General features: G+C 44.0%; 1 protein-coding gene across 2 annotated transcripts in view; it reads left to right on the plus strand.

Annotated features, from left to right (window-relative positions):
• The window catches only part of LOC149447648 (adhesion G protein-coupled receptor F5-like), a 123,498-nt gene that overhangs the window by 23,777 nt on the left and 72,383 nt on the right, over positions 1 to 27,338 (plus strand). Inside the window, exons 5-10 of one of the 2 annotated variants that reach the window (XM_089652273.1) lie at positions 938 to 1,141; positions 6,033 to 6,185; positions 12,410 to 12,580; positions 21,634 to 21,859; positions 22,008 to 22,012; positions 22,603 to 22,737. In XM_089652273.1, the coding sequence (XP_089508399.1) occupies positions 938 to 1,141; positions 6,033 to 6,185; positions 12,410 to 12,580; positions 21,634 to 21,859; positions 22,008 to 22,012; positions 22,603 to 22,737 (894 nt within the window). Of the gene's footprint in view, positions 1 to 937; positions 1,142 to 6,032; positions 6,186 to 12,409; positions 12,581 to 21,633; positions 21,860 to 22,007; positions 22,013 to 22,602; positions 22,738 to 27,338 lie in introns of those variants that run through there. The other variant, XR_016305842.1, reaches the window with a different exon arrangement.

Raw genomic sequence — 27,338 nt, forward strand, 5'->3', positions numbered from 1 at the left:
GTGTTTCGGTCAATATTATCTGCTCATATTCAGCCAAATGCTTTAGAACTGATTGGACGCCGCTTCACAGTGCAGATGGACAATGACCCAAAGCAGACTGCAAAAGCAACCAAAGAGTTTTTTAAGGGAAAGAAGTGGAATGTTATGCAATGGCCAAGTCAATCACCTGACCTGAAATCGATTGAGCATGCATTTCACTTGCTGAAGACAAAACTGAAGGGAAAATGCCCCAAGAACAAGCAGGAACTGAAGACAGTTGCAGTAGAGGCCTGGCAGAGCATCACCAGGGATGAAACCCAGCGTCTGGTAATGTCTATGCATTCCAGACTTCAAGCTGTAATTGACTGCAAAGGATTTGCAACCAATTAATAAAAAGTGAAAGTTTGATTTACGATTATTATTCTGCCCCATTACTTTTGGTCCCTTAACAAGTGGGAGGCACATATGCAAACTGTTGTAATTCCTACACCGTTTACCTGATTTGGATGTAAATACCCTCAAATTAAAGCTGACAGTCTGCAGGTAAAGCACATCTTGTTCGTTTCATTTCAAATCCATTGTGGTGGTGTATAGAGCCAAAAATATTAGAATTGTGTGGATGTCCCAATATTTATGGACCTGACTGTACATTCCTATCTATTTACTAATGCTAGAAGCACAAGGATTGAAAATTATTTTTGATTGAGAGAGTTGAATTCCACTTTAAGAGGGGGTGGCTCTGTCTAAGGGTACAATAGTAAAACCTATCCTGATCCAGATTCAGGTGAACAGGCCCATGGATTTGTCTGCCCACTGCTTGTCTTGATGTCAATAAATTAGTGGATTACAAATGGATTCCTCGTGTCCCTCTTGACTAATCATAGATGTACTCAGCACTTAGGTAATATCTTCTGTTTCCTAATACATATAAACTTTTTGGAATTTCCCCTTACTATAGGTAGTTATACCTGCTCTCTCACGACTGGTGGAACACCACTAAATCTAACCACAACCATCAGCACAATTAAGACATTACAGATTTATTCTTTGAATGAAATCTCTGAAAAGCACACATACTGCGATGACCCTGCATTTAGCCTGACATGCTGTAGTGATGACATCGGTAAATTTAATGTGACATGGACTCCGAGTGACTCTTCAGGTAAGGTCCCTTCATCATTTTAATTTTTAATGGGCTAATAAACTCAAAATTATATTATTATTAAATGATTATATTATTGTGATATTAAGGATTTCCAAGTAAAACAGAAATTCCAATTTGCCTGTGAATTCTGTGTGATCATAGGGCATCTTGTTAACCCTTCAGTGGGTTTTGAGGTTTACTGAAATAGGTTGTTGCAATTATAGGTTTCATCTGCAGTGCCAGTTGCTGGAGAAATCTGGTATCTCAGTGCAGCAATCCGGATGAACCAGTTCTGCCCGGGCACCTTAGTGTAGCAATGGTAAGGCTTTAGTCGGTTGGGCAGTGTAAATAGCAACACTAGGTTCTCACCATTGATTTCAAGCACACTGTCTAAGATCAAGTCCCCTTGTTAGTATATAGGGCTTTATTCACTAAGTTGTTCATTGTCATAAAGGTCATTATTCTCATGAGCGTCTTTTTCAGTTCATATATTTGAACATAACAGTTGCTGAGTGAACTGAGCCCTATAAAGTGTTATCACAAGAAATGCCCATTTAAACAGGTCCATCTTTAACTAATGTCCTACTTTTGAATACCATAAGGTTGATATATGCACTGGTGTCTTTTATCACTGGGAATCCCATGTACGTCTTCCCATTGAGTTCCCAGCTCCACCCACCTTCTATAGGCTGTTTGCATCTGTATTTTCCATTTTTACTGTCGTACATTTTCCAGTGGGGGCTGTGAGGCTTCCTTCTTTAGCTTCATGTTCTGTCACTGGTGTAGAGTGCTAGAGGCTTGATATGCTACAGTTTAGGCATGTGTGATTTTTATAATTACAAATCAAAGTTTGGACGAACATTTAGGTAATCAGTTGTATATGAACCTCTGAATTACTATAGCAATGAATTTCAACGAATCCAAATAAATTATAATTAAATAATTAATTAATTACTGTAATAATACCAGGCCATACCAGAACTCTAAATCCACTTGCTGGCATCTGAGTCAAAGTGGAGCTCTGTGTCCGCTACTGATCCAGCCACAGGCTCATCTATCTGGTCCATCAAGAGTCACTCTTATCTCATCAGTCCATAAAACCTTTGAAAAATCTGTCTTCGGATATTTCTTGGCCCAGTCTTGACGTTTTATCTTATGTGTCTTGTTCAGTGGTGGTCGGGTTTCAGGCTTCCCTACCTTGGCCATGTCTCTGAGCACTGAACACCATGTACTTCTGGACAGTACAAGTAGGTTTCAGTTCTGAAATATGATAGCACTGGAGGATAATGGGTTCCTGGAAGCTTCAAGTTTGATTCTTCTCAAATCTTTGGCAATTCATTTGCGTCTTTTTTTCTCAACACATTTCTTGCAAACCTGTTGACTATTTGCAACAAAACGGTTGATGGTTCTGTGACCACACCCCAATATCTTAGCAGTTTCAAGAATGCTGCATCCCTCTGAAATACTTTTTACATATTTTGACTTTTCAGAGTCAGTTACATTTCTTTCTTGGCCCATTTTGCCTGAGGAAAAGAAGCTGCTTAATAATTTTGCACACCTTGACATAAGGTTTTGGTCTCCTGGCCACATCCTCCCTCATTACACAAATGCATATCACCGGATATGCATAAATCAATTAAGCATTCAAGTTTATACAGCTTGGAGTCAGACAATATGCATAAAAATGTTGATTTGGCAAAAAAACTCACTTGCCTAATAATTGCACACAGTGTATGTATGTATGTGTGTGTGTGTATATATATATATATATATATATATATATACCACACTATAGTGCCAAAAATATTGGAATGCCTGCCTTTACACACAAACTTTAATGGCATCCCAGTCTTAGTCCGTAGGGTTCAATATTGAGTTGGCCCCCCCTTTGCAGCTATAACAGCTTCAACTCTTCTGGGAAGGCTGTTCACAAGGTTTAGGAGTGTGTCTATGGGAAGGCTTGACCATTCTTCCAGAACCTCATTTGTGAGGTCAGGCATTGATGTCGGACGAGAAGGCCTGGCTCACAGTCTCCACTCTAATTAATCCCAAAGGTGTTCTGTCAGGTTGAGGTCAGGACTCAGGCCAGTCAAGTTCTTCCACCCCAAACTTGCTCATCCATGTCTTTATGGACCTTGCTTTGTGCACTGGTGCGCAGTGATGTTGGAACAGGAAGGGGCCATCCCCAAACTGTTCCCACAAAGTTGAGAACATGAAATTGTCCAAAATGTATTGGTATGCTGACTCCTTAAGATTTTCCTTCACTGGAACTAAGGGGGCCAAGCCCAACCCCTGAAAAACAAGCCCACACCATAATCCCCCCTCCACCAAACTTTGCACTTGCCACAATGCAGTCAGGCAAGTACCGTTCTCCTGGCAACTGCCAAACCCAGACATGTCCTTTGGATTGCCAGACAGAGAAGCATGATTGGTCACTCCAGAGAACACGTCTGCACTGCTCTAGAGCCCAGTGGCGTTGTGCTTTATACCACTGCATCCGACAATTTGCATTGCACTTGGTGATGTAAGGCTTGGATGCAGCTGCTTGGCCATGGAAACCCATTCCATGAAGCTCTCTACACACTGTGGTTGTGCTAATCTGAAGGCTACACAAAGTTTGGAGGTCTTTAGCTATTGACTCTACAGACAATTGGCGACTTCTGCGCACTGTGTGCTTCAGCATGCGCTGACCCCACTCTGTAATTTTACGTGGCCTACCACTTTGTGGCTGAGTTGCTGTTTTTCCCAGTTGCTTCCACTTTCTTATAATACCACTAACAGTTGACCGATGAATATTTATTAGCAAGGAAATGTCACGGATGGACTTATTGCACAGGTGGCAACCTATCACGGTACCAATTGAATTCACTGAGCTCATGATAGCGACCCATTCTTTCACAAATGTTTTTAGAAGCAGTCTGCATGCCTAGGTGCTTGATTTTATACACCTGTGGCCATGGAGGTGATTGGAACGCCTAAATCCAATGATTTGCAGGGGTGTCACAATACTTTTGGCAATATAGTGTATATACAGTACCTTGAAAAAGTATTCCTACCCCTTGAAATTTTCCACATTTTGTCATGTTACACCCAAAAATGTAAATGTATTTTATTGGGATTTTATGTGATAGACCAACACAAAGTGGCACATAATTGTGAAGTGGAAGGAAAATGAGAAATGGTATTCAAAATTTTTTACAAATAAATATCTGAAAAGTGTGGCGTGCATTTGTATTCAGCCCCCTTAGTCAATACTTTGTAGAACCACCTTTCCCTGCAATTACAGCTGCAAGCTTTTTTGGGTATGTCTCTACCAGCTTTGCACATCTAGAAAGTGAAATTTGTGCCCATTTTTCTTTGCAAAATAAAGTCTTGCCACGGATTCTCAATAGGATTTAGGTCTGGACTTTGGGCCATCCTAACACATAAATATGCTTTGATCTAAACCATTCCATTGTAGCTCTGGTTGTATGTTTAGGATAGTTGTCCTGCTGGAAGGTGAACCTCTGCCCCAGTTTCAAGTCTTTTGCAGACTCTAACAGGTTTTCTTCTAAGATTGCCCTGTATTTGGCTGCATCCATCTTCCCATCAACTCTGACCAGCTTCCCTGTCCCTGCTGAAGAAAAGCATCCCCACAATATGATGCTGCTACCACCATGTTTCACGATGGGGATGGTGTGTTCAGGGTAATGTGCAGTCAGGGGCGGACTGACCATTTGGAAACTCGGGCACTGCCCGAGGGCCCGGGGTCAGTAGGGGGCCCCATGAGATACCCCTGGTACCTTTTTCATAGGCTTTTTTGAGTATGGGCAAGGACACAGAGGCCCCATGATGCCCTATTGCCCAGGGACCCCATGAGTTGTCAGTCCGCCCCTGTGTGCAGTGTTAGTTTTCCACCACATATAGCGTTTTGCTTTTAGACCAAAAGTTCAATGACCAGAGCACTTCCTTCCACATGTTTGCTGTGTCCCCCACATGGCTTCTCGCAAACTGCAAACAGGACTTCTTTTGGCTTTCTTTCAACAATGAATTTCTTCTTGTCTGTCTTCCATAAAGGCCAGATTTGTGGTGTGCACGACTAATAGTTGTCCTTTGGACAAATTCTCCCACCTGAGTTGTGGATCTCTGCAGCTCCTCCAGAGTTACCATGGGCCTCTTGGCTGCTTCTCTGAATAATGCTCTCCTTGCCCGACCTGTCAGTTTAGGTGGATGGCCATGTCTTGGTAGGTTTGCAGTTGTGCCATACTCTTTCCATATTTGGATGATGGATTGAACAGTGCTCTGTGAGATGTTCAAAACTTTGGATTTTTTTTTTGTAACCTAACCCTGCTTCAAATTTCTCCACAACTTTATCACTGACCTGTCTGGTGTGTTCCTTGGCCTTCATGATGCTGTTTGTTCACTAATGTTCTCTAACAAACCTCTGAGGTCTTCCCAGAGCAGCTGTATTTATACTGAGATCAAATCACATACAGGTGGACTCTATTTACTAATTAGGTGACTTCTGAAGGCAATTGGATCCACTAGATTTTAGTTAAGGTTATCAGCATAAAGGGGGCTGAATACAAATGCATGCCACACTTTTCAGATATTTATTTGTAAAAATTTTTGAAAACCATTTATAATTTTCCTTCCACTTCACAATTATGTGCCACTTTGTGATTGTTTATCACATAAAATCCTAATAAAACACATGTACGTTTGGTTGTAAAATGACAAAATGTGGAAAATTTCAAGGTTTAGGAATACTTTTTCAAGGCACTGTATATATATTTTGACCAATGTTTGTTGTCAATCTCTTTGTAGTTAATTTTGAATGGATTTCTTCTGGAAGTCTTTTTACGAAAAGTGTGTAAGAAAACATAACTTCTCTATATATACATTTTATAATTCTCAACAGGAATTGCAGGGACAAAGACAAGTGATGGAAGTTGCAGTATATACACTCTGACGCCCAGCATCACACAGTCTTGCCTCTCTGTTATTAATTACAACTGTAATTTTACCCGGAGTGAAGGAGCAACCTTTTCAAAGATAATAAAGGTGAACTACATTCAAAGAGGTATGATATTTTGTATTTATATCTCAAGAGGAAGAGCTTGTAGTTCCTGGACCTTGCACCTCCAGCAGCTTTCCCCCCTCAATACATTATCATCACTAGGGAGGAGTGAAATTAAGAATTGTTGCTACTAACATTTTGGATGGAATCTGGACAATTTGCTAGCATTTTGCCATTTGGCAAATGCATTGGAGTCAATAGAAAAGAAAGGATCAATGTGTTTTGTAAGAGTGCAATAGACTTTAAATGGCTCCTAAGGGTTATCCAAGCTCTTTTTAAAAAAATGTGAACCCATTCTTCTGCTGAGAAATGCCTCCATTAGTTGGCAACCTGAGGTTAGATTTTCAGGAACAGGGAAACACCAATGCTAACCTTTGTTTATAAACAAAGTCATGTGTTTGCTATATCAGGGTTGTGAAAAAATACAAAAGTGATTATCACCTAAGCAGTTAGCAAAATAACTCCACTCATCTCTATGTCCTCACATAACTTATCCGGCATGTATCCCCTGTAGTCAGACCTACCTCCATCCTGTGTAGCCAAGTCTACCTCCATCTACTGCAGCCAAATTCATTTCCATCCCCTAAAACCAAATCAATCTCCATCCACTGCTTCCAAATTTACTTCTAATCCCTGAAACCAAATCAACCCCTATCCCCCTGCAGATAAATAAACCTTGATTCCCTGCAGCCAAATTAACCTCCATCCCTTGTTGCCAAGTCTACTTGCCAAATTCCCCTCCATCCCCTGCATCCAAAGTTACTTCCATCATATAAAAATCAAATCAACCTCCATCCACTAAAGTCAAACCATCCTCCATTCCCTGCAGCCTAATCTACCTCCATCCCTTGTAGCCATATTCACCTCCACCCTTGAGGTAATTGTAACCATTGTAGTGCACTTTTTAACAAAAAAATTGAGTAGTACTGCCCATGATACTTTATTTGCACTAAAATCCATATTTTCAGGACAAGCGTTTAGAGTAGCGCAGCCCCAAAACTTAGCACCATCCCCTAAAACCAAATCAACCTCTATCCGCAGCATTCAAATTTACCTCCATCCTCTGAAGTCAAATCAATCCCCATCGCCCTACAGTTGTGTCCAAAATTATTCAACCCCCACTGAAATTGAGTGTTTTGGCCAGTTTGACATTGCTTTTGATCATTCAGTCATCTTGCTTACATTTACATTAAAGAGGCACTTGTAGGTCAGACAAATATAACATAACAGTTATAATGAAATAACCACAAATGTCTTTTCTGTGCTCACAGCATTATCAGTTTTATTCAACCCCCAAGTGACATTCAATCTTAGTACTTAGTACAGCATCCTTTTACAGTTATAACAGCTTTTAAACGTGAAGCATAGCTTGACACAAGTGTCTTGCAGCGATCTACGGGTATCTTCGCCCATTCTTCATGGGCAAAGGCCTCCAGTTCAGTCACATTCTTAGGCTTGCGCACTGCAACTGCTTTCTTTAAGTCCCACCAGAGGTTCTCAATCGGATTTAAGTCTGGTGACTGCGATGGCCACTCCAAAATGTTCCAGCCTTTCCTCTGCAACCATGCTCTAGTGGACTTGGAGGTATGCTTGGGATCATTGTCCTGTTGAAAGGTCCAACGTCTCCCAAGCCTCAGGTGTGTGACGGACTGCATCACGTTTCCATCCAATATCTCCTGGTACTGAAGAGAATTCATGGTACCTTGCACACGCTGAAGCTTCCCTGTACCTGCAGAAGCAAAACAGCCCCAAAGCATGATTGACCCTCCACCATGCTTCACAGTAGGCAAGGTGTTCTTTTCATCATAGGCCTTGTTCTTCCTCCTCCAAACATAGCGTTGATCCATGGGCCCAAACAGTTCTAATTTTGTTTCATCAGTCCACAGAACACTATCCCACAACTTTTGTGGTTTGTCCACATGGCTTTTGGCATACTGCAGTCGACTCTTCTTATTCTTTGGAGACAGCAAGGGGGTACGCCTGGGAGTTCTGGCACGGAGGCCTTCATTACGCAGTGTCCGTCTTATTGTCTGGGCTGAAACTTCTGTACCCACATCTGACAAATCTTTTCTCAGTTCCTCAGCAGTCACACGGGGACTTCTCTCCACTCTACGCTTCAGGTAGCGCACAGCAGTCGAAGTCAGCATCTTCTTTCTGCCACGACCAGGTAGCGTTTCAACAGTGCCCTTTGCCTTGAATTTGCGAATGATGCTTCCTAAGGTGTCTCTTGGTATGTTTAACATCTTTGCAATCTTCTTATAGCCATTGCCCTTCCTGTGAAGAGAAATCACCTCTTCTCTTGTCTTCCTGGACCATTCTCTTGCCTTCACCATGTTTGTAACCACACCAGTAAATGTCTAGAAGGAGCTGAGTATCACAGTCATTTTAAAGCTGCCTAATTGGTGCTTATTATGCTTGATTGCTGCTCGGTGACATCCACAGGTGTTTTCAATACCTGATGGAAAGCACCTGTATGAACCTCTGTTCTTCAGAGTGGTAGTCTTTAAGGGGTTGAATAATTGTGGCAATGAAGAAACCACATAAGAACCATTTACTACTGTATTACATAAACAATTGATGTCATTTTAGTTGCATTTGGGTAGTTACAACGTCCTTGTAGGATTTGATTCTGAATACAATTCCAAATGTACACTATAGTCCCTAAACCCCTTTACAGCATTGGGGGTTGAATAATTTTGGACACAACTGTATATTCAAATCTACTTCCTTTTCTTGTAGCTAAAGCTACCTCCATACCTTACAGCCAAATCTACCACCACCCCCCTGCATCCAAATCTCCCTTGATCTCTTGTAACATGTTCTAGTATGCTAACGCTCCTGTGTGTATTGTAGTTGTAACATGGGATGGAACAGGCATTGTGTAGTTGTTCTCTGCAGGTTATGTCACAGTTGTATCAATGGATAATGGATTATAGAAGGGGCATTAGACTGTAAGCTTTAGAGCAAGGGATTGATATGGCTGGTTTTATGTTCCTTGTAAAATGTTGCAGCAGATGTCAGAGCTTATGGGAACTCCAAGGAGAATTCACAGGTAAGATAGCAACCCTCTCACCAAACCTTAGCGGGTTCTCCAAAGGTATGTACACTGATCAGTCAACATTATGACTACTGACAGGTAAAATGAATAACATTCATTATCTTGTGACAATGGCACCTGAAAGTGGGTGGGATGTATTAGGCAGCAAGTGAACATGTGGTCCCTGAAGTTGATGTGTTGCAAGCAGAAAAAATGGGCAAGCGTAGAGATTTGACGCAACTTTGACAATGCCCAAATGGTAATGGCTAAACAACTTGGTCAGAGCATATGCAAAATTGCAGCTCTTATGGGATGTTCCCAGCCTGCTGTGGCCAGGACCTACCAAAAGTGGTCCAAGGAAGGAAAACTGATCAGTGCTTTTCATTAGCACTGATCACTGTATTAGTGTCATTGTAAATCTGAAAATGGGCAATTAATCGACAGCTGCAATACAGTTTTTTGAAGAATTGAAATAAGAAAAGAGGCATTTTTTCAAAGCAATCTGGTTTCAGATTTAGGTTCACTAGTGGCATTTTCCATCCCATCTCCTTGAAGTCAGTCAAAGTGACTATTTTATGTCTCTGATAGCTTTGCGATTTTGGCAAAAAAAAACCTATTTGATCACTCATTGCCATGTGTATGACCAGCTTTAGAAATGAAAGATACCTACAACATAGAACTTTTTTCATAGAAAGCTCTGTAACTTTTTTTTCATAATGATAGTAGTGTGCAACCACAGCAAAAAAAAAAATGGAGCCCCGGGCAGTTAAACTCACCATGTACTTTTATGCAGTGCACACCAGCACATTGTGACAGACTTACCTGAAAATGAAGCCCATCAGTGGCACGCTGTAACCCTTGTAGGCTCTTCCATCTATACCCGGTCTTCCTTCTGAGTTTGTGGGCTTCGGCAGTATGATGACGTTGTTCGTACACATGCGTGTGGGAGTCACTGTTTATGGCACAGGGTTCTGAGCCGTTCCTTCAGTGTGCATGCACCAATGATGTCACTGGTGCTTCTACAGTAAATATCTCCTAAACGGTGCACATTTAGGAGATATTTAATATTCCTATAGGAAAGCCTTATTATAGGCTTACCTATAGGTAAAAATCAATCAAGAAAGTTTACTCCCCCCTTTAGGTGCACCTACAGTAAACCCATGAACACAGATTGTATTTATCACAGCTTATCAGTCCATAGATGTGGTAGCTGGATCAGCTTTTTTTCAGAATTGTTTTCCTTTCGGGCTCATGTACACTGCAGCTGATAAACTCACTTTTAGGAGCTGTTCAGCATTTTTTTCAGCAGCCCCTGAACTCTCCCTAATGTTTTTCTACTGTATGTGTCCATGTACACTATGTCGTTTACAGTCGTTTATAGGCAATTGATTTTAAAGACTTTTTTTGAACGCAGAAAACTTGCGTTCAGCAGTAGATTTTATCAGCGTTTCAAACACAAAACGCTTGTAAACATGTGTAAACATGGCTAAACGCAGTTAACCGCGTTTATAGGCATTTGCAAATTTTTTTTAACTCTTCCATTTCCAGATGCTGTCCAGAGCCTTATTTCATCATGAAAAATACATGCAAAGCGTTTTCCTGGTACTCAAATTGACCTGGCACACCATACTTTGAGGTTTTGCATGAAAAAAAAATATGTTAGACACTGCTGCAATAATTTCTGCACAGAAATGAGCTGGAACACATCCAAACACCACAAAAAAAAAAAAAGACAGCTAATCTTAACAAATACTGCTCTCTCTGCTTCTGCTCTCTCTATTTCTCTCAAAATGTCTGAAATAGTTAATTTTTTACTGTTTATCAGTGCATTCTGGGCATTTTGAAAGGTCTCCTGAGGTTATCTATAAAAAAAGCTTCTAAACTCAAATGCTCATAAACGCGTATAAACGCAGTATGCAAATGCGGCTAAACAGACAATTTTTAACCTACGTTTTCCAGCAGTCAGTTTCTATCATTCAGAAGTGTCCCGTGTACATGGGACCTTATTTTCACCCAGTGACCTGGCGAGTAACATACTTCCTGTCCTAGAGTGACAATGTTAACTCATCATACAGTTTCTATACAGAAGCAGTGTTGTTATCCTAGACTGCTCTACTGATTTGAATTGCATACACCCCCCTCATTTTCATATCACTGGAGGAGGTGTTCTGTAGTCCAGAGAAGAAAACTGGGAAAACTGTTCAGTTCAGAACTTACAGGGACTTACAATCACATTGGATTTCTGGCAGGATCAAAATGAAACAAGTGTACTTTCAGAAAATATACTTGGCCTGAAAGGGTTCATGTACACTGCAGCTCCTAAACAGATGTTCAGAAGCTGTTGAGCGTTTTTTCAGCAGCCCCTGAACTCTCCCTAATGTTTTCCTATGTGTCTATGTACACACAGTCGTTTACAGGCAGTTGAGATTACAGTCTTTTTTTTGAACGAACCAAACTTGCTTTCAGGAGTAGATTTTACCAGCGTTTCAAACGCCAAATGCTTGTAAACGTTTGAAAACGTGGTTAACCGTGTTTATAAGCGTTTGCGTTTAGAAGCGTTTGTTAACTGTTCCATATCCGAATGCTGTCCAGAGCCATTTTTCATCATCAGAAATGCATGCAAAGCATTTTCCATGTATTCAAATGGTCCCGGTACACCAGCGCAGTCAGTTCCAGGTTTTGCGTGAAGGAAAAAATGGTAGAACGTGCCGCATTATACTCATGATGGGATCCATAGTGAATACAACCAGAAAAGACAGGTCATCTCAACACATACAGCTCTCTCTGCTTCTGCTCTCTCTCTTCCTCTCAAAATATCTGAAATAGTTATTTTTTTACTGTTTTTCAGTGCATTCTGGGCATTTGGGAAGGTCTCCTGAGGGTATCTTTTAAAAACACTTCTAAACGCAAACACACATAAATGCGCATAAATGTTGTATGCAAATGTGGCTAAACTGACAATTTTTAACCTACGTTTTCCAGCAGTCCGTTTCCATCGTTCAGAAGAGTTTTCCAAACGCCCCGTGTACATGAGCCCAAAAAGAAAACTAATGCAGGCACTGCATCTAAAGACTGTCAAACTGCAACATGTTACCTTTTTGTTCTTGGGTTTAGTCTATACTTTAATTATGACACAAGATGGCCTTAACTCTTTCTGTATTACATCAGATTTTGTTTCTGTCTCCCACAGCCACCATCAGTATCCTATCATCATATAGTAAATCAACTGGCAAAAGTCTGCAAATTGATTGTATAACCAACATTGAAGGCAATACTATATCCTGGGCAAAAAACACCCTCAGTAATATTGTATCCAATAACGCATATTTATCCACAAGTAGTGCATCAACAGCCTGGTCTGGTGAGTAAAATGACCATTTATATTTGTTACATAAAGTAGTCTATTTCATATTTTATTAGCTGATTAAATATATGCAATGTGCTCATTGGGCTTGGTTTATTAAGGCCATAGAGACTATTCATGCTTAGTGAATAAGGCCGAGCTGTGTTCCCCTTAATCATACTGTCATGTACAAACAAAAGTGTTCTAAGTGAATGCAGCTTCACTTTATTTATTAGGCCACTCACTTTCCAAAGTGGACAGACCACTTTTTTAGTAAATCAACCCCAGTATTCTTTTACCCTTAATGTGAAGATTGTTCTTTCCCATTAAAAAATGAACAAGAAAAAAAAATCATAGCTTCTCCTATGAATTTACATCTTTTATTTAGTTTTAGTATAGACTTCTATCTAAAGACAAGCATGCCTAAAGCCAAACCTGTGAAGGTTCACTGGGGTTGAGTGTAGGGGCTTCCGTCCCCTACACTCCACCGAAACCGCCCTACTCAAAATCACTAATGACGTGCTAACCGCCAAAGCTAATGGCCACTACTCAGTCCTCCTACTCCTCGACCTCTCCGCGGCCTTCTACACAGTTGACCACCCCCTCCTCCTTAATAAACTACACTCCCTTGGCATCAGAGACTCTGCTCTCTCCTGACTTTCCTCCTATCTATCCCAACGCTCCTTCAGTGTTACCTATAATGCCACCACCTCCCCCTCTCTCCCCCTCTCCGTTGGGGTCCCCCAAGGCTCTGTCCTCGGGCCCCTTCTTTTCTCCATCTACACCTCCTCCCTCGGCAAACTGATACACTCCCACGGCTTCAACTATCACCTCTACGCCGATGACACGCAAATTTACCTCTCCACCCCTCATCTCACCCCTTCAGTCTCCGCCCGTATCACCCACCTACTGAACGACATATCAGACTGGATGTCGCTTCATTTCCTCGAATTGAACCTTTCCAAAACCGAGCTCCTAGTTTTCCCCCCAGCCCGCGCCCCCCCATCCTCTCCATCACGACCAACAACGCCACCATCAATCCCACCCCGCAAGCCAAAGTCCTAGGTGTCACCCTAGACTCACAGCTATCCTTCCAACCCCATGTCCAATCGCTGGCAAATTCATGCAGGCTCCACCTCCGCAACATCTCCAAGATTCGTACGTTCCTAACCCCAGACATTACTAAACAACTTGTTCACTCCCTTACACCTGGACTACTGCAACTCCCTTCTCACTGACCTACCCCAACACAGGCTATCCCCGCTTCAGTCTATCCTGAACTCAGCGGCCAGACTCATCCACCTTACCAACCGCTCCACTTCTGCCACCCCCCTCTGTCATTCCCTCCACTGGTTTCCGATTGCTCAACGCATTAAATTCAAACTACTAACATTGACATACAAAGCCATTCATAATGCTGCCCCAAACTACCTCACCGACCTCATACCCAAATACCACCCAACCCGTACTCTTCGCTCCTCACAAGACCTCTTACTTTCTAGCTCCCTGGTCTCCTCCTCCCACGCCCGACTGCAGGACTTCTCCAGGACTTCCCCCATCCTCTGGAACTCTCTACCCAAATCCATCAGACTGTCACCTACCCTCCTCACCTTCAGGTGCACCCTGAAAACCCATCTCTTCAGGGAAGCCTACCCCACCCTCACCTAACAGCCGATCTCCACTCCTCCTACCACTCCATTCCCCACAGCCACTTCCTCCTGTACCACCATCCCCTCCCTCCTAGATTGTAAGCTCGAAAGAGCAGGGCCCTCGAACCCCTTGTGTATTGTTTTGTTACTGTATTTTCTCATGTACTGTCCCCCACTATAATGTACAGTGCTGAGCAAACCTTTTGGTGCTATATAAATACTGTATAATAATAATAATAATTTACAGAAGGAAAATAAGCTATTCACTTTGCACAAGAATTTTCCCCAGAACTTAGTGAATGAGGTAAATTTCCATCATCCAATCATGTGCAAGGAAAAATAAATTGTTTTTTATTTTCCTTACATGTTATTGGGTATCTTTTGCAAAATGAGATTTTGCCTAATTCCCTTTCCTTGCAAATAAACAGCCTATATAACTTAACCGGTTCCGCGCCGCCCTGTTGCAGAAATACTGCTACAGGGCGGCACGGGTGCGCACATTCACACATATATATATATATATATATATATATATATACGTGATTTTGCAGTTCCGGGTAGGGGCCGCGCCATTCACGGCCTTGGCTGTCAATCACCGGTCCTGGCCGTTGATTACTCGCCGGCACCTGGTGATCAACGAGTATCTCCAAAGGGGGAGAGACCTGTATGTAAACAATAATGTTCTCTCCCCTGTCAGCTTCTGCACACTGCTTTGTATGGCTCTGCATAGCAGATCGCTGCCATTACTAGTAAAAAAAAAAAAATTCCAGTATCTATACTGCCATTTGTAAACGCTATAACTTTCACACAAATCAATTAATTTACACATATTGGGATTTGTTTAGCAAAGACATGTAGCAGAATACATTTTGGCCTAAATGTATGACGAAATTTGATTTTTAAAATTTTTTACTGGACATGTTTATTAGCAAAAAGTCCAAAATATTGTTTTTATCTGTCTTTTTTTTGTTTATAGCTCAAAAATAACAAATGCAGAGGCGATCAAATACCACCAAAAGAAAGCTATATTTGTGGGGAAAAATGGCATACAGTTCATTAAGGTGCAGCATTGCATGACCGCACAATTGTTAGTTAAAGTAATGCAGTTTGACATCTGAGTCCTATGTCAATAGTTGCTAGGATGCTGTTGGCCATGCAGCCAACTCATCCCCAGCCCATCCAGATGACTCCTGTCATTGTCCAAGTATGGCAATTGCCATATATGGGTAATAACATCAGCTATTATCCTCACCTATTGTTTACATTCAGCTATCGGCTGGGGAATATCCTGGCTGGCAGCTGAATGGGCAAATCAAAACAAAAACGAAAAGCGCACCAACCTTGCGCATTACCTCAGTAACCAAAGTTTATTAATTATTAAATAATACTCACAAACAGCGAATAAAATCAGGCATATAGGTCCTCAAAGGGACCTGAAAGATAAAGAACCAGCGCGGATCCCATCATGGGGGTAGATACTCAGTACATCTGACGTGTTTCGAAGGGCATCCCTTCTTCATCAGAGCTCTGGCAGCTGAATGGGCCCAAGGATGAGTTGCTGGTTGCTAAGATGCCAGTGGGCGCCAGTGTCATACCAACCCTGAGCCCTGTGAAGAAGGCTGCAATATTTATGGCAGCTTCCCAGCAAATACATGACCCACTGTGAGCACTGCTGTCTCTCTATACACCAGCTCAGAGTTGGTCTCAAAAGCATAGTACACTTTCACCAAACAAATTGCCTATGCAGATAAGGGTATTCTGTAGATAAAACCAAACAGTGCCACTTTGACCACAGTTGAAAAGTTTTCTTGAGAAAGGTGTAGGCCATTACAGTACGTCCCACATGACTGGAAAACTTGCACATTGCTAAAGATGTTCCTAAGAGATGCCTAGCTCTTACTGATTATTATTATTATTATTATTATACAGTATTTATAAAGCGCCAATAGTTCGCTCAGCGCTGTACATTACAAAGGGGGACAGAACATGTGACAGAACAATACCAATACAATGCAAAACATGAGGGGATCGAGGGCCCTGCTCTTTCGAGCTTACAATCTAGGAGGGAGGTGATAGTGGTACAGGAGGAGATAGCTGTGGGGGATGGAGTGGTAGGCAGAGTGGAGGAGGTCGGCAAGTTAGCAGGGGGTGGGGTAGGCTTCCCTGAAGAGATGGGTTTTCAGGGTGCGCCTAAAGGAGAGGAGAGTAGGTGATAATCTGATGGGTTGGGGCAGGGAGTTCCAGAGGATGGGTGACACCCTGGAGAAGTCCTGGAGGCGGGCATGGGAGGAGGAGACCAGGGAACTAGAGAGAAGGAGGTCTTGTGAGGAGCGGAGTGTGCGTGCTGGGCAGTACTTGGATATTAGGTCAGTGATGTAGTTTGGGGCAGTATGGTGGACAGCTTTGTACGTCAGCGTTAGGATTTTGAATTTGATCCGTTGCGCAATTGGAAGCCAGTGGAGGGATTGGCAGAGGGGGGTGGCGGAGACAGAGCGGCTGGAAAGGTGAATGAGTCTGGCAGCCGTATTCAGGATCGACTGAAGCGGGGATAGCCAGCGGCGAGGCAGGCCAGTGAGGAGAGAGTTCCAGTAATCGAGTCGTGACATGATGAGGGAGTGGATGAGCTGTTTAGTGGTTTCTGGGGTTAGGAACGTGCGGATTTTGGCGATGTTGCGGAGGTGGAGTCTGCACGAGTTTGTTAAAGATTGGACTTGGGGTTGAAAGGATAGGTTGGAGTCCAGAATGACACCAAGTACTCTGGCCTGCAGGGCGGGTTTGATGGTAGCGTTGTTGGATGTGATGGAGAAATCAATGGGGGGTGGTGTCCAGGCTGGGGGGAAGACAAGAAACTCGGTTTTGGAGAGGTTCAATTTAAGGAAGTGGAGCGACATCCAGTCTGATATGTCGCTCAGTAGGTGTGTGATTCGGGCTGAGACCAAGGGGGTGAGGTGGGGGGTTGAGAGATAGATTTGTGTGTCGTCGGCATAGAGGTGGTAGTTGAAGCCGTGAGAGTGTATGAGTTGGCCAAGGGAGGAGGTATAGATGGAGAAGAGAAGGGGCCCGAGGACAGAGCCTTGAGGGACCCCAACAGAGAGGGGGAGTGAGGGGGAGGTGGTAGCATTATAGGTAACGCTGAAGGAGCGTTGTGACAGGTAGGATGAGAGCCAGGAGAGAGCAGAATCTCTGAGGCCGAGGGAGTGTAGTTTTTTGAGGAGGAGGAGGGGGTGGTCGACTGTGTCGAAGGCCGCAGAGAGGTCAAGGAGTAGGAGCACTGAATAGTGGCCATTAGCTTTGGCGGTTAGCAGGTCGTTGGAGAGTTTGAGTAAGGCAGTTTCGGTGGAGTGTAGGGGACGGAAGCCGGACTGTAGGGGATCGAGGAGGTTGTTGTCGTTGAGGTGAGAGCATAGGCGGGTGTAGACTAGGCGCTCGAGGAGTTTAGATGTAAATGGGAGCAGGGAGATGGGTCTGAGGTTGTTCGGGTTATTGGGGTCCAGGGAGGGCTTTTTAAGTATGGGGGTGATGTGTGCATGTTTCAGAGGGGAGGGGAAAGTGCCTGAGGAGAGGGAGAGATTGAAGATGTGGGTGAGGGAGCGTAGGATGGAGGAGGAGGAAGGTCGTAGGAGTTGTGAGGGGATAGGGTCAAGGGGGCAGGTGGTGAGGTGGGCATCAGAGAGGATCTTGGAGACTTCCTCGATGGTAGTAAGGTCAAAGGTGCGGAGTGTGGGGGGAGCTTCAGTATGAGGAATGAAGGGTGGGGTGGAAGAGGAGGTCAGAGCAGTGGTGGGGCCGTGGGAGAGGGGTGATGAGGGGGTAGCTGAGTGAGGGTGAAGGGGGTTGGAGAGAGTTTGAGCAGCGACGAAGTCCCTGCGGGTTATGTTGAGGGGGAGGGGGGATAAGGGGGTAGCTGTGTGAGAGGGGACGGGTTGAGAGGGCGTGTGAGTTGCGGCAATGTCCTTGCGAATTGTGTCAATCTTGTTTTTGAAGTGATTGGCAATCTCAAGGGCAGTGAGTGAGGTGCTGGGTGGAGGTGGGGGTGGAGAGAGTAGAGAGTTGAAGGCAGAGAAGAGTCGGCGAGGATTGGAGGAGAGGGCCTTGATGAGGGTCAAGAAGTAGGCCTGTTTGGCAGCATGGAGGGAGGAGGTGTAGGTGCGGAAGGCAGATTTGTAGCGGGTGAAGGCTTGTTGGGATTTGGTTTTGCGCCATAGTCGCTCCAGGGCACGACTTTGTCGTTTGAGGGTTTTGGTGTGATCAGTCTGCCAGGGCTGGAGCGGTCGAGGTCTGATGTTGCGTGTGGTTAAAGGCGCTAGTGAGTCAAGGGCTGTTGAGAGCGCATTGTTGTAGGCGGTCATAGCGAAGTCGGGGCAGGACAGGGGGAGGATGCGGTCGTGGAGTTGATCAGCTGCAGAGTGGAGGGAGGCAGGGTTAAGGTTGCGGAGGTTACGGCTGGTAGTAGTGTGACATTTGGAGGGGTAGGTGTTGGAGGACGAGGAGATAGAGAAGGTAATCAGGTTGTTGTCAGAGAGAGGGAAGGGGGTGCTAGTGAGGTTGTGGGGAGCGCAGCGAATGCAGAAGATGAGATCAAGGATATTACCGTCGGAGTGGGTGGTGGATTGTATGCACTGTGCAAGTGTAAAGGAGGAGGTTAAGTGGAGGAGACGGGATGTGTCCGGGTTGTCGAGGTTGACAGGGATGTTGAAATCCCCAAGGATGATGGTGGGTAGCTCAGAGGAGAGGAAGAAGGGTAGCCAGGAGGAGAAGTCATCCAGGGTGAGTGGGTCCAGGTGAGACCTCCATAGGAGAGTGCAGCAGGGGAGGTAGAGTCAGTGGGCTGGAGTCAGGTTTCCGTGATCGCTAGGAGGTTGAGGGAGCGGGAAACAAAGAGGTCGTGGATGGCGGTAAGCTTGTTGCACACCGAACGGCGTTCAGGAGTGCACATGAAAACGGGGGGGAGATTTTAGGGAGCAGGGGGACAGATACTAAGTTGCGGGGGTTGCAGTAGGACGTGGAGGTGGGAGGGTGTTGTGCGGGTGAGGGAGGTGGTGGAGGGCCAGGATTCGGGGAGATGTCCCCCGCGGCTAGGAGGAGGAGAAGGGTGAGAAAGGTGGCATGGGAGCGGGATGTGCAGGAGCGTGTGAAACTACTAGTGGAGGTGTTCGGGTCAGTGGGAGAGTGGAGTAATAGGAGGAGGTGGTGGGTGCCATAGAGGGGCGAAGGAAGCAGTGAGGACACAATATAACTGATCACCTTCACCATCACAAAAGCGAGCTCTTTCTCTGATTCAAACCTCCTCACATGCATTTTCTGTCCCCTGATGCAGTAGCTCTGAGATGAGTGTTTGAGAGCTCACTCCTGTGATGGTGGCTGTGAACACTAAGAGCTAGACCTCTCCTCTCTTAGCAACTTCCTAGGAGTTTTCCAGTCAGGCTTCAAGATGGAATATAGATGGCCTAAACCTGTAGCAAGGGTGTTATCCAACTTTGGTCAAAGCTGCACAGTGTGTTTTTATCTACAGATGCCCCTCATGGGAAGTTTGTTTGGTAAAGCTGAACTAACACTTTAGTTACCACCAGTTTCCTAATCAATGAACTGGTGGTAATTCTTTTTTAATCTGTTGCAGCCATAGCAACAGGCTCTAAGAACCTGGTGGTACTAAGAACTACCTGAATCTGTCTCATATGTCAGAAACTTTAAAGGGTTAGGTCACCTTTACAAAAAAAATGCCTATACAGATAAGGGGTGTCTGTACAGTGAAAGAAATAAGTATTTAATCCCCTGCTGATTTTGAATGTTTTCCAACTCACAAAGAAATGATCAGTCTAAAAAATCGAATAGTAGGTATATTGTAACACTAAGAGACAGAATAGCAACAAAAGATTCAAAAGAAATGCATGTCTAACAAATTATGCACTGATTTGCATGTTCATGAGGGAAATACAGTTGCAAGAAAAAGTATGTGAACCCCTTGGGATTACGTGGAGTTTTGCATGAATTGGGCATAAAATGTGCTCTGAACGTCATCTAAGTCACAACAATAGAATAACACAGTCTGCTGAACATAATACTACACAAACATTAGATGTTGCCATGGTTTAATTGCACATAACATGTAAACATTCACAGTGCAGGGAGGAAAAAGTATGTGAGGCCCTAGCTTAATGACCTCTCCCAGAGCTAATTGGAGCCAGGAGTGAGCCAACCTTGACTCCAATCAGTGTGATGATATTGGATGTGTTGCTGACATCTGTCCTGCCCTTAAAAAACACACACCTGTTTTGGGTTTACTGGTTTCAAGAAGCACTGTCTGATGTGAACCATGCCTCGCAGAAAAGAGCTCTCAGAAGACCTACCATCAAGAATTGTTGACTTGCATGAAGCTGGAAAGGGTTACAAAAGTATCTCCAAAAGCCTTGATGTTCATGTGTCCACGGTAAGACAGACTGTCTACAAATAGGGAAAGTTTAGCACTGTTGCTACTCTCCCTAGGAGTGGTTGTCCTGTAAAAATGACTGCAAGAGCACAGCGCAGAATGCTGCATGAGGTAAAGAAGAATCCCAGAGTGTCAGCTAAAGACCTACAGAAATCTCTGGCACATGCTAACATTTTTGCTGACACATCTACAATAAGGAAAACATTAAACAAGAATGGAGTACATGGGAGGACACCACAGAGGAAGCCATTGCTGTCCAAAAAGAATATTGCAGCACGTTTAAAGTTTGCAAAAGAGCACCTGGATGTTCCACAGCACTACTGGCAAAATATACTGTGGACAGATGAAACCAAGATTGAGTTGTTTGGGAAGAACACACAACACTATGTGTGGAGAAAAAAAGGCACAGCACACATACTGTTTATGGTATCGCTGCAATCGTCAAGAGCTGAAAAATGTATTTTGGGTTGTTCTTTGGTGGTAGGTTATGGTAGTAACAAGAAACACACAGCTAAATTTAAAAAAGTTTATTTTTACTATTTTGTGCCAATTTTCCTTTGATAATAAAAAAAAATCAGGAGATATCCATTACCATTTACCACCAAAGGAAAGCCCAATTTGTCCTGAAAAAAACAAGGTATAATTCACCTGGATGTACAAAGTAGTTGTGATGAGATGCATGGTTTTACTAACACATGTCAACGTTGGAAAATTGTGCTTAGGCATTAAGACTTATTTTACCCTTAGGCGTGAAGGGGTTAATATACACACCCGCAGCAGTTCCCATGAACAGGGTGCAAATCTGCACAGAAAACTCTACTGTGCAGGCTAAAGGTGAACTAACCCTTTATCAAAGCTGTCAAAAAGCTGGCCTGTTTTGAAGGGGCCCCACCACCAGAAGAGTGTTGTAAATGCTTTACCAAATGATCTGCTCTGTCTATTGTGGGACATGTGAGGTACAAAACCTGACCTGTTTTCTGTTTTGCTCTCTACAGGCACCTACTTTTGTATTGTCCGTCAGGGGAGTCTTTTCACATCTGCCAGCGTTACAGTGAATATTGTACCTTTGCCTAAAAAAGAAGCGATATCTGTTTCCCCTTTAACAACAGTTCTAACAAGATGTGATAACCAACGGACAAAATTATCATGCTGTGTAACTGACTCTGATTTCTCTAGTTACCGTATAATCTTCACAAATGACAACTCGCCCACACGTGGTAAGTATAAATGTCATACTGATGTGTGCGACATGTTTTTCTGCAGTGTCTCTGCTCTACCTGTCGGTTTGAAATGCACATCAAACAAGGTTATACCTAACTAATCTTCACACAGCCATCCGAAGCAGTATGCACGAGTTGACAGGGAGGAGAACTGGTTTGTTTACAAACAGTTTTCCTCCCCATCAGTGATGCTCTGCAATCACCGGCCGAGACCTTGTGATTGACAGCCGCAGCTGCGAATGGCGGCAGAGGTAGGGCGCACGCCCCCTACCCAGAAATGCAAAATCACATATATACGTGATTTAGCACACCCGTGCCACCCTGTAGCAGTATTTCTGCTATAGGGCGGTCGGGAAGCAGTTAAACATACAAGCAATCCCAGACAGGGAAGTACATATAAATCAAAGAAGCTAGTCTTCATTTGAAACAGCGTGTTGCGTGACTAGGACATCATAATCCTTAAATTTGGCAGAAATCATCTCATCCTGGACTTTTTTCTGTTTGGAAAATAACTGAATGAAAAAGGCTCTGATAGAGGCCTTGTGTTGGACATACACTTTAAACCACGTATATAATTAAAGATTGTTGCCAGCACCCTTCCGTAATATCACATCATGACATAACAACTACTCCTATGTTAACATCACACTTTGTTTTCCATAAAAAAATACATTTTTCTCCTTAGTGTTAATGCACTTTTGCATAGAAGTGTCTCATTTTCTTACACTGTATATTTACTTGCAGAACCAAATTCAAATTGTTATTCCACAAATGTGCCTGTCAGTTGTGATGGATCAACAACCACTGCCAGCTGTGTGGTCTACAATAGCCTGAATGACAGTGTCCAAAGCGATAGCATGACTGTCAAATATGTTAAAGGTAAGACAAATTAGTCTTATGCCTAAGTAGCTCAGTCCTAAGGGCAAGAGATGGTTGATGTGATGAAAATATACTGTACCAGGAAATTTTTTACTTGTTGCATGGACAAATGTTTCTGATCCTTTGTTACATATCATAAACTTGGGGCTTGCTCGCACCTAGGGGTTGATTTACTAAAGGCTATACGAAGATGGAATTTTTTGTATACTGCCAAAGGTATGATATAAACAAGGAATACAAATTATATATAAAATATTAACACTTTATTCCATGTCTGACACAACATGGCCATAAAAACTATTTAAAACACATAGGTATGTTAGCCATCCAAAGTAGCTGTTCATCTAGTCTTGAGATCAATGTATAAAAGGTTGACGCATTTTGCGGGTAAAACCCCATTTCATCAGGAGTTTGGATCTCAATATAAGACTGCTGAAACAATATACACGCAGATTACAATCAAGACACATGAAAATTTTATACAAAAAACACATACATTATACAGCTTAAAAAAGTCTAAATTTTGATCATACCCACTCTGAAGATTGGAGTCCAGCTGGCAGAGCTGGGAGAAGGGTGTGAGGAGAAGGCTGTGCAGAGTAGTGGAGGACCGCACCGGGCCGCAGAGGAAGAGAGGACCGCACCAGGCCGCAGAGAAAGAGAGTGGAGGATAGGGGAGGAATCACTGACCGCTGACATCACTGACGAGTCTGGAGGACCACCCTGTTGGTCAGTGATACGGAGTGCTGCTATCAGGAGCGATCTCTAAAGAAGGACCTGCAGAACCGCTGGGGGCCCCCATCTACAGACAGACCGACAGTTACCTGAATGATGCCACAAGTGAGAGAGTCCCATTCTCAAGCCATTTGAGTTGTCACTGACATTGTTTAAGCTGGCCATTCTCTACCTAGTTACTGACATTGTTCACAAGTTACACATGTTGAGGCCTAGTTCACCCGGCCTATTAGCAAACACACTTTCAACATAATCCAGTTACAAGAGCCTACTGCTGTGTCTGCCCTCTGCAGGTCAAGCCATATCACTGCTTCTCTTGCAAGTGGCCCACATTTATCAAGGGGCACCTTTCATTGTTGCCATTTGCTACTGTGGCCTAAAGAGGAACTAACCCTTACCACCAAATGTTTCTGCCCTCCCCTTAAACCCCCCCTTGCAAGGATTCAACCTAAGTCTGTAGCCCTGTCCTACTTTCTTAAACCATCAAGCTTGTAAAACATTTACCTGGGCTCTATGATTCTCAATGACTTCATAGCAGTCTGGGATCTCAGCAGATGTGTTATATATCCATGTACAACACTCATAGTCAGTAGTAGACTCACACAACTCGGTCAATGATGTACCCATTTGTTCTATTTTCATTTCATTCATGAGCACCTGTTTCCTCAATACAACATTCAAATTCAACATTAAAAAAAATACCTGTAGTTATGTTTCTTTTGTTTTTTGTTATCTATTCTTAGTGGTATTTACTTGTACAAAGTTACCATCCTCGGGTAACTTCCCAGTGACATTAAATTTAGACTTACTACAAACATTCTTTCATTCATTTGATTAGTTGCCTAAATGAAAACACCATTCAGGTTCCGTCATAACTCCCAACACTTCAAATTTAGGCCTTGTAGTAACATTTCTAAGGATGATATTCAGATTACCAATAAACATTGATGTCACATTTTTTGGTGCAGCATACAAAAGAATGTTCACGGTTTCAGGGTGAAGCATACTGCAAACCCAACAACTCTCAATTCCTGAGAGCTTGGCATACCTATACTTAAATTTCAATAGTGACATATTTATAGCCAATGATCTGTTCTGCTCTTTTTTTATTAGTTCAGTGTCATTCAGTCTTACTGTTGTGGCCATAGATTGGTGGCCATTCTCCTTGGTGATAGTAGCAGTAGCTAGCCCAGTAAGCCACTGAAAAGGTTATCACTGAGAGATAACCCGATCAAAAGAAAATTCTTCCAGGCTGTCTCTGGATGAAGCAGCATCCTGAAAATTGGAGGCTGTCTATAGTTCTGTCTCCTTTTCTTGTTCCATTGGTTCTTTGGTGGTTCTGGGATCCAGAAGTTGGAATCAGCAGTCAGAACTGCAGTTCTCATCACAGCCATCACTATGGTAGGTTTCCTGTATGGCGGATCTGTGGTCTTGTGTCTGTGAAGTTCCTTAGCCACTACCCAATCTCCTGGCTTGTACGGGTGGGTTGGATTATCTGTGGAAAAAAAGAAAACAAAAGAGAGACATCACCGTATACACCATTCGATACCCTAATCAATTCCTGGATATATCTAAATCACCTGGCATAACCAGCAAAGGACCTCTTGTCTAGGGGGTGGGGAATGGCCTGCCCATAAAAATTTCAAAAAGGAAAATTTGGTGACTTTATTAGATGTCATCCTCATCTCAGCCAGAACAGCTGGCAGAGACACCTCCCATCCCTTAAATGTCCCACCTGTTACCATCCTTAGTTTCTCCTTCAGGGTCCTATTTGCCTTTTCTACCTGAGCAGAACTCTGTAGATGGTAGGGTATGTGGAACTTCCAGTCAATACTCATCAGTTTGGTTACCTCGTGTGTAACCTTTGAGGTAAATGTTGGTCCTTTGTCCAATTTTATACTTACCAGACATCCTCATCGAGGGATGACTTCCTTTGCAAAAAATCTTTTCTGTATTTCATCTCTCACTACCTGCCAACCCCAATGTTCTATGCCATAGAACTGTGCACTGTGACATGGGAGTCCTGGTATACCTCCTTTCGGCATTAGATCATTTGTATCTAATATCAACCCTTTTGTTGCATATCTATTCTGAGAGTGGTGTCCTTTACCTGAACACAGCCATGTTCCTCTGGTGGATTATCAGTTTCACCCTTTATCCCTAGCAAACAATTTAACATAGCTAAGAGATCTGAATTAGAACCTGCATATTTTACTTCCAAATTAGCAGCTGATGTCAAAATCACTTCATAACCACTTGCCCTTTATGCTGTCATGTGCTGCGTAGTAAGGTTCTTAAGGATATGCAGTACATGATGAGCAGTGTGAAGGATGGCTTTATGTCCCAGAGTCACAATCATTGAGTCCTCTACCGCCATGGCACAGGTGGCCAGGGCTCTTAGACATGCCGGCATGCCCTGCACCAGACTTGGCACTACTTTTGAAAAATAGGCTACTGGCCTTATATGTTCTCCATGATCCTGAGCGACCACTGCCATCATGGTTTTACAATTACAATACATAATCACGAGCATACACATGAAAATCAACATCAAAACCCAGAGCAGAAGAGGAAACTAGTGAGGACCTCAAGATTTGGTAGGTATTGGTGGATACTAGAGATGAGCGAATTATTCAAAAATTCGATTTGACTGATTCGGCGAATTCGTGGAAAAAATTTGATTCGAGTCGAATAAATTCGCTGCGAATTTAACTTATAAAAGGGTGTTTCTAGGCTTCAGAGAGCCTTTATATTAGTGCAGAACACTGTACCTTTAATTTAAATGCCCTTGGAGTCTGCTGGGGAAGAGAAATAATACTGTCAGTCAGTATGACATGCAGATGAGTGCCGTCGATCTTAGAATCACCGCACACTTCACTCATTTGGGCAGTCACGGGGCCAAAACCAGAGTGTGGAGCCACAGTGTGGCGGTGGAGGCAGCAGCAATGGGAGGCCATACAGCACCCTATGACAAAATGGAACCCACCAGCAGTGTGAGGAGACCTGAAAGTGGCACATGGCAGAGTGTGGCGATGGAGACAGCAGCAATGGGAGGCCGTACAGGGACCCATGACACACTCTGGACCTGGCAGCTGCATGAGGAGGCGGTACAGGGGCCCATGACAGATTACGGGCCTGGCAGCAGCATGAGGAGTCGGTACGGGGGCCCATGGCAGATTACGGGCCTGGCAGCAGCAATGGGAGGCCGTACAGGGACCCATGACACACTCTGGACCTGGCAGCAGCATGAGGAGGCGGTACAGGAGCCCATGAAAGATTACGGGCCTGGCAGCAGCATGAGGAGTCGGTACGGGGGCCCATGGCAGATTACGGGCCTGGCAGCAGCAATGGGAGGCCGTACAGGGACCCATGACACACTCTGGACCTGGCAGCAGCATGAGGAGGCGGTACAGGGGCCCATGACAGATTACGGGCCTGGCAGCAGCATGAGGAGTCGGTACGGGGGCCCATGACACACTCTGGACCTGGCAGCAGCATGAGGAGGCGGTACAGGGGCCCATGACAGATTATGGGCCTGGCAGCAGCATGAGGAGTCGGTACGGGGGCCCATGGCAGATTACGGGCCTGGCAGCAGCAATGGGAGGCCGTACAGGGACCCATGACACACTCTGGACCTGGCAGCAGCATGAGGAGGCGGTACAGGGGCCCATGACAGATTACGGGCCTGGCAGCAGCATGAGGAGTCGGTACGGGGGCCCATGACACACTCTGGACCTGGCAGCAGCATGAGGAGGCGGTACAGGGGCCCATGACAGATTACGGGCCTGGCAGCAGCATGAGGAGTCGGTACGGGGGCCCATGGCAGATTACGGGCCTGGCAGCAGCAATGGGAGGCCGTACAGGGA

The sequence above is a fragment of the Staurois parvus genome, unplaced genomic scaffold (genome assembly GCF_062004578.1).
Source record: "Staurois parvus isolate SC_StPar_1 unplaced genomic scaffold, SC_StPar_1.0 ptg000678l, whole genome shotgun sequence".
Classification (NCBI taxonomy): domain Eukaryota; kingdom Metazoa; phylum Chordata; class Amphibia; order Anura; family Ranidae; genus Staurois; species Staurois parvus.